At 51.6% G+C, this 8,514-nt stretch overlaps 1 protein-coding gene across 1 annotated transcript in view; it reads left to right on the top strand.

The window, feature by feature from the left end:
* Positions 1–8,514, top strand: part of SLCO2B1 (solute carrier organic anion transporter family, member 2B1) — a 43,168-nt gene that overhangs the window by 19,808 nt on the left and 14,846 nt on the right. Inside the window, exons 7-8 of the mRNA XM_008582395.1 lie at positions 2,725–2,827; positions 7,127–7,484. Of these exons, the coding sequence (XP_008580617.1) occupies positions 2,725–2,827; positions 7,127–7,484 (461 nt within the window). The remainder of the gene's footprint in view (positions 1–2,724; positions 2,828–7,126; positions 7,485–8,514) is intronic.

The raw sequence follows: 8,514 nt of genomic DNA on the forward strand, positions 1-8,514 counted from the left end.
CCAGGAACATGGGAGCCCCGCCTCCCTGGGTCAGCCTGTAGCATGCCCCTCAGAGGTGAACTGCTTCCTGGAGAATCTATCTCAGAGGGTACGTGACTCCCCGCTGCTTGTAGAACCCACAGACCGCTCAGTCCAAGCCCCCTTAGTTTGTAGAGAGGACGGCATTATCATCCCCTCATCCTCAGAGGCCTCCCTCTTTCCTCACACCCCCCACAACACCGAGCAAAATCCTCCCAATGGACTCAAGCTTTGGAAACAGAAGCCAGGAAGGAAAATCTTGCAAGCAATTACTGCTTTCTGCCCTGCCGTGAACCTCCCAAGGCCAGGAAACCCACAGCCTGCTCCCTGCTCTAATGAAAGAAGAGAGAAGAAAGGGGAGAGCCCAAAGGGGACAAACACACATGAATTAATATTTTAATGAATTGTCCTGCTGAGAGAGACCAGCCTTGAGCCAGCCAGCACCAGGGAGCCAAGTGGAAGAAGCTTGGAATGGGGCACCCCTGGGGTGGAGGCATGGAGTTTCTGAAATGTGGGAAAATCCAGTATTTGCCTCCTAAGTCTCCCTAAAAAGAGAGATGATAGAAGAAAGGGAAGGTATCAGACTCCAACCAGAGGACGAGGCCTGTAGGGACCTCACAGAGGCAACACGGGGAGAGAGAAGCAGAACCAGAGATGCCCAGGTGAGCTCTCCAGCCCAATCCACCCTCCCCCATGGCGTGTGGCATCCTGGTCCAGGGGAAGCCAGCCACTCCTGATTATGGGGAACTCACTTCTCTCAGCGCAGTCCCTTCCAAATAACTCTTTACACTGGGCTTGACTCTTCTTCCATGGAATTTGTTGCTTCTAATTTTTTTTTCAGCTGGCCAGTAAGAGGGTCCAAACCTTTGATTTTGGTGTTATCAGCACCACACTCTAATGAAGAGAGTTAACCAGCCAGCCTTGTTGCTTCTAATTCTGACCTCAGGCTGCATAGAAAAGTGTAGTTAAATCAGATCCTAGTTGTCACTTATACTCAAATGGTGCTGTGCCAATAGCAACTTCTCCAAGACTTAGTTTCCTCATCTAAAAATGTGCACAATAATGGTACCTGCTTTGCAATGTTCTTGTATTAGAGGAATGCTGTATCATGGGATCCCCACATCTGAGAGGGCACTCACGTAGTGTTTGCCTATTCCAAAGAGCTCACCCAGGCCAATAGGTAGAGATATCGGTTTATTAGACTCATGAGAGGTGCTCACAGCGGCCGGTCAGCTGGAAATCCGAGCAGCCACAGGTACATACAACAATTATGTAGTGAAGAGATCAAAGTAGAGGTGGTAGAGATGTAAAGCATTTGCATGCTTAGAGTAGACCCTCACCCAGCTCACATAACTCAGAGCAGGGGAGATCTGGCTGAGTAGATAAATTAATCCACTGTTTTCCTGGTTCCAGAGCACTTTCACACCTGGCACCAGAGTAGTTTCACACCAGTGCGCTAACTTACTTGGGGTCCCTGCTTCCTCCAGTCTCCTGTTTGTCTTAAAAGAGACATGCCTTTCCTTGGGTAACTGCCTTGGCCAGGGCAGTTACCCAGGGGTAGTTTCCCAGGGGGAAGGAGGAACTCTGGTATGCTCAGGGAAGGAGAATAGGTCTATGTCCAGCATTTACCCTACAGATGCAAACAGAATACACTGGGCACTTGGTGGCCTGAGTTGCCTCCTTCCCATAGGGTGTACCAGCTAAATGTTCAGTGTGGCCTGACTCATCCGGGGGGGGAGGTGTTGTCTCTTGCCATCCCCCCCCCACCCCCGTTCCCTTCCTGTCCCAGCAGACAGTACAGAACAGAATGGGCCTGGAGGCCCAAACCACCCCAACCTTTTGGTAGGCACAGCTCACTGGAGGCTCCTGCTCCCTGTGGCTCTCCAGGTGATGACAGTCAGGAGGACATGATAACTGAGTAGAGAGGAGTGGTAGTCACTGTGTTGGTGATGTTGATGCTAGGTGGTGATGGAAACAGTTGAGAGTGGTAAAGATGTTAATGATGGTGACAATGACACTGATGGTGGTGGTGGTGATGGGATAGGTGACATTGACAGTAGCAGTAACAGTGACATTGATAATGAGGTGGATAATGGAGATATTATTGGTGACAGCAGTGGTAAAGGTGATGGTGGTGGTGAAGATGAGGTTGGTGACACTGATAATAGTGAAGACAGTGGTAGAGACAATGATGATGTTAGAGGCAGCGATAATCATATTGATGATTCAGATAATCTTGATGTTGGTGGCGATTCTGAAGGTTCAGGTGACAATGATAATGATAATGATTGTGCTGGTGGTAATGACCATGACAGACAGAGACAGTGATAATGATCATCATATCATCATCATGAATAAGCTGGTCATTTATTCATGATAATATTGGTGATGTGAATGGGGGTGATATTTAAGGTGATAGGAATAATAATGACGGTGGTTACAGGGGTAATTTTCATGGTAATGTTTGTGATTACTATGATGTTGATAATGGTGATGACAACTGGCCATGTGGAAGCTGGTGGGATGATGGCAAAGTTTAACCACAGGAATTTCATTCATTCTTTCAAAACCACTTGTGAGTACCTGTAGGGCCAAGAACAAATGGAACACCGTTGGCCCCCTTGCTGCTGCTGAGGTGACAGAGCTCCCCACTCCACTCCCAGAGCTCCCTTCCAGCTGACTGCCTTTGGTTGTGTGTCTTCCCAGGGTGAAGACCCCCCCTCTGAGCAGAGCCCTGGAGGCTCCCCAAACAAGCAGGATGGCCTAGCCCAGATTGCACCAGACCTGACAGTGATCCAGTTCATCAAAGGTAAGTGAGCTCAACCAGGTTGGGGGAATGGGGCCAAAGGGGTCCTTGAGGCTGTACAGGATCCAGTCCCTTTCTGCCTGTTTTGATTCATCTTCTACCCCTACCAGCCCCTCGTGAGCACCACACACTCCTCTCTGCCTGGAGCGTCCTTTTTATTGCTGTCCCTCAAAATCTTCTCTGCCCCTCTAGGTCAAGTGCAAGAGCCACTCCTTCATCCTGGCTCTCCCAGCTGGCAAGGCTGCTTCCCTCCCTCCTCAGGCTCTCAGAACCCTCAGGGCCTCTATATCAGCTCAGATCTGTGCCCTGTACTTGTCCAGCCCTTCCCCCAAGTGGTGAGCTCCTGAAGGTCAAGGCCTGTGCTGGCTCATCCGTGACTCTTCTCCTCCCACCTGCCACTGAGCCTACAAAGAGGAGGTCCTAAGTAAATATATGTTAAATTCTAAGGCTGTGATAGGAGTGGAGGGAGCTCTGGGCTAAAATCCAGAGGCCTTAGCTTTTGTCCTGGGTTCTTGCTCCTCTCTGTGCCCCCGTTTCCCCATCTGTACAGTGAGGGGTACGCTCAATGATCTAAGGTCCATGCAGCTCTGATCCTGAGACTGCGAACTCAATAGATCTGTAACCAGGGTCCATACTGTGACCAAGTCATGCTTTCTAAAGATTCCAATCCCCTCAACATTGACTGAGTGCATGCTGTGTTCCAAGACCCTGCAGAGCACTGGATGGCAAGTCAAAGACCTAACCCTAACACTGACCAGTGTACAATCTTAACTAAGTTACTTTCCTTCTCCAACCTGAGTTTCCTCATCTGAAAGATTGGATCAATGATCCTTGCTCTGCCTTTCTCAAGCACTATTATGAGAATCAAATGGAATGATTAATGAAAATCCTCTGTACGTGATTAATAAAACAGTATTACATAAAGTATAATCATTTCAATTATTACTCTTCCCCTATTGTTATTTATTTATTTATTTATTATTTGGTGGCTGGCCGGTACGGGGATCTGAACCCACGATCCCCCACTTTTATTCTTCTGATCATGTGCTATGGTAGGAAATCGAGCTGCCTGTGGTTTATGAGGGTGATATGCACAGGGGTTGCTTAATCCCTCACCAAGGACTTTTGCAACTGAAAGGAGTTAGGCTCAATTCTTGGGAAGTGCTTCCTAAGACTTGATGTTGGGATACCAATAATCTATCCTCTGGTCCTCCAGCATTTCCAGGGAAAGGAAGGGCCTAGACTTCATTCATATGGCTGGGCCTAGAAGAAGGGCCTGGATTCCCTAACCTTGGGTCACCCCCAGCTGCTAGAAGGCCCCAGCACACTATACCATGGAAGAGCTTATTAATCACTGCTTTGGCTCCTGCCCAGAGAGAAGCTGGGGCCAGTTACTGAAATTGGATCCTAGATCAAGTGTTCTAGGCTAGATTGTCTCTGGTGGCTTCAGCTTTTCTACATGAGTCTGGAGGAGACTGAGGCAGGGCTGGCCATAAGCTCTGTGGCCAGTTAGCCAACCTGGCTTCTGGGCTTTTGCTGAGCTTCAGAGGGGCCGGTCTGACCCTAGGGCCTGGCCTTGACCACCTGGACCATGAGGGAAGCATAGAGAGGAGGAACCATGGTCTTTTCATTGGAGAAGCCCTGACCTCTTGGGAGAAGATAGTCCCTGAGTTAGGGAAAGCTTAGATGGGGTAGACATAGTCCCTGAGTTGGGGGAGGCTCCTGTCTAATGGGGGATATACAGTCTCTCTGATGGAGGGTACATATCCCTAAACGGAGGGACAGCCTGCCTTGTTTGATGAAAGAGACCTGACCTCTAGGCTGGAGAGAGCCCCTGTCTGATGGAACATAGTTCCTGAACTGGAGGAGGTTCCTGTCTAGTGGAGGAGACACTGTCCTTGAGTTAAGGGAGACCCCTGACTAATGAGAGGAATAATAGTCTCTAAACTGAGGGAGGACCTGTCTGTCCTATTTGAGGAACAATACCTGGCATCTGCGCCACGTGAGTCCTCTGGCTGTTGGGGAAGACATGGTCGCTGAAGTGAGGGAGGTCCTGGCTTGTCTGATGAGGGAGACGTTGTGCTGAGCTAATGGAAGCCCGGTCTAACAGGGAAGATCCGCCTCTAAGACAGAGATAGGCCCTGGAATTTCCCTTCAGGTAGCCTATTTAAGTGAAAGGCATAGCCTCTGCCCTTCAGGAATTTTCCACGTGTTCTGGAGACAGGTTGTGGATGCTGAGGAGAGATGAAGGCTGGGCACAAAGTACACTGCAGTGAGTGATCTGTGCAGGAGAAGGGGACAGAAGCAATGATCAGGACGGGGCTCTCTGGAGTCAGGCAGCCTGAGAGGCACAGGGATGGGGGAGGTGGGAGACAGAAGGTGGAATGGACCTTGTACCAGGAGTCAGGAGACCCTGCATAACTCCTGGCTTCTCTGGATGAACTTGGGAGAGTCTCTGCCCCTCTCTGGGTCTCACCATGTGGTGAGAGCACTTGTACAACTTGGGCTGATTAAAATTCCACAGCTCATAGAGCATCAGTTGCCCTGGCCAGTGCAGATCATGGAGGGAGGGAGGCTGGAGCAGCTCCCTAGGGTGAGGGCTAGTGACACACCTCCCCACTCCAAATGCTGGCTGAAGGCACTGCATGTGTGGCAAGGGACTAGGAACAGGAAGCAGGCCTGGGACATGAAGGATGGGGAATTCCACAGCCCCAGCCCCCACCCACCTCTCCTGAACTGTTTGTCTTTATTTTTTGGCTCCCAAGAAAACAGGTCCTGGCCCAGGCCAGGGGGCTAGGGAACCAGCTGGCTTGGCCATGCTCTGAGGACAGACAGAAATCTCCTATGACAGAGGCCCTGGTCCTGCTCCTGCAGGAACAGAAGGGACCCCCCTCCCCAGTTGGCCCAGAGGGCTCCCGTGCTGTCTCTCCTGCCAGCCCCGACAGACAGAAATCTCCTATGACAGAGGCCCTGGTCCTGCTCCTGCAGGAACAGAAGGGACCCTCCCCAGTTGGCCCAGAGGGCTCCCGTGCTGTCTCTCCTGCCAGCCCCACCTGGGAAGTGGGTTGCTCCTCTTCCTAGAAAAGCCTTTCCTCCTCCCCCAACACCTTATGTCTCACTTCAGCCTTGCCTGCTTCAGGCAGAGGCGCACCTCTCCATCGTTTGCTATCAGTGGAGACAGTGCTGCACACGTCAGAGTGGAAAGTGCTCTTGGACATCACCTGGGCTTCCCCCACCAATGAAGGTACTGAAGCCCAGAGGCAAAGGGACTTACCAATCCTCCTGTACCCTTTAATTTAGCAGATTTGCAATGAGGGCAACCTGTGGATGAGGCATCATTGTAGGAGCTAGCAGGAGATTGGGGAGGTCATCAATGCCGGCACAGTCACTTCTATTCCTGTCTCCAAGCCTTGGCCCCAGCTGTGTCCCTTTTCCTCCCCCCTCCACCTCTCCAGATCCCCCATTCCTGGGGCCCTGGCTCTGTCCTACCTCTAGGAAGCCTCCCAGCACTAAGCCTGCCCAGAAGCCTCCCAGCACCAAACCTTCTCTGGAGGTCTTAGATTCTGCCCCAGATATTTTGACATTTGATTGCATATTAGTCTGGATGTCTATTCATTCCTTCATTCCACAAATATTTATTAAGTGCCTACTCTGCCCCAGGCTCAGGAGATTCATCAATTAATACAACAGACAAAAAAAACCCTCTTTAAAGGAAGCTGACATTCTGGTGGGGTGACAATAAAACAGCTAAATGAGTAAACTGTGCAGTATGTCAGGTTAAGTGCTGCGGGGAAACACCAACAAGGGATGGGGAGATCCAGGCAAGGGATGTGGGCCTGTGTTGGGGACACAGAAGAGAGGATGAAGGCCTAGGATGGCTTGGAATGAGCTACAGAAGGACAGAATGGAAAAGGCTGAGTGGAAAAAAAAAAGAAAAAAGGATGAATAAGTAGAATTAAAAAATGAAATGAGATAGGATGAATGAAGTAGAATCAAATAGTATGGCCTGCAATAGAGCTATGTGGAATTGAATAGAGGTGAATGGAAAGAAACTCATTGAATAAAATGCAGTCTAACTCAATGGAACAGGGTGAAGCAGAATTTCAAAATGGAATAGAATTAAATGGAAAGGAGTCAGGTGTAATGGCATAGAACTGAATGCCACAGGGTTAGATGGAATGGGGTGGGATGGAAGGAGAGAATAGGAGTGGAACAGCTTGCACTGAACAGGGCAGGATGGGACAGACATGGATGGCGTGGCTGCCCTGCCCACTCCGACCTCCTCCCCACTTGCCCCAACAGTCTTCCCCAGGGTGCTGCTGCGGACCCTGCGCCACCCCATCTTCCTGCTCGTGGTCCTGTCCCAGGTGTGCATGTCGTCCATGGTGGCGGGTATGGCCACCTTCCTGCCTAAGTTCCTGGAGCACCAGTTTTCCATCACAGCCTCCTTCGCCAACCTGCTGATTGGCTCCCTCACCATCCCCTTGTCCATCGTGGGCATCGTGGCGGGGGGCATCCTGGTCAAGCGCCTCCACCTGGGCCCCATGCGCTGCGGTGTCCTTTGCCTGCTGGGGGCGTTGCTCTGCCTGCTTCTCGGCCTGCCCCTCTTCTTCATCGGCTGCTCTACCCACCGGATTGCAGGCATCCCCCGCCAGCCAGGGTGAGTATGGGTGCATGAGCCAGTGAGGGCAAGCATGGGGAGGCGGGAGCGGAGTGGCCCCAGACATAGCAGAGGCCAGGTCAGTGGTCACCACCTACCTCAAATCTCACCTCCCCCATAGCGCCGTCGCTGTCCCTATCTCCCCACCTAAAAGCCTTCATTCAAGTCACAGTTGGCTCATTCACAAGCAGTGGAAGTTCTCTCTGGAAAGGCTCCAGTGAAGGTGTCAGGGACCACTAGAATGGGTGTGAACTTCCAAGGCAGGGAAGCTCAGGCCTGGGAGGGGTGGAGGCTGCAAAGCCACCTATGAGATGGTACCGCCAGAGTGGCCGAGCCCTGTGGGCCCAGCAGAGGTGGGGCAGAGGCCACATCACAGGATGCGAACACACACACACACCACACACACGCCACACACACACGCCACACCACACACACACACACCACACCACACACACACACCACACACACACACAAACACACACACCACACACCACACACCACACACACCACACACACACACAAACACACACTCACCACACACACCACACACACAAACACACTCACCACACACACACCACACACGCACACCACACACACACGGTGGGGCAGAGGCCACATCACAGGATGCGAGGCCCTGCTCAGCCAGAGGAAGGTTTTGCTCCCCGACAGAGGAAAGGCCTGCCCAGGAGGGAGCAAGCTCTCCTCCCTGTGGGGCGAAGTTGGGAGATGGGGTGAGCAGGTGAGCAGGGGCTGGATGGCCCCTATCAGGGAGGCTACAGCGGGGACTTATGCTCTGGGAAGGGGTTGGAATGGAGATTTCTGGCTTCTTGGTTCTTAGAGCCTGAGAGATAAAATTCTGTTGTCCCATGACCCTAAAATTCCAGAATTCTTTTCCCATGTCTGTGAAGCATGGAAGCACCTGCTTCCACCCTTCAGGAAGAAGGCCCCTGATGCCTATCTCCCTCCCACTTCCTCCCACTCCCACCCTCCCCACCCCCCATCACACACACACACACACACACACACACAC

The sequence above is a fragment of the Galeopterus variegatus genome, unplaced genomic scaffold, assembly GCF_000696425.1.
Source record: "Galeopterus variegatus unplaced genomic scaffold, G_variegatus-3.0.2 Scaffold2601, whole genome shotgun sequence".
NCBI lineage: Eukaryota > Metazoa > Chordata > Mammalia > Dermoptera > Cynocephalidae > Galeopterus > Galeopterus variegatus.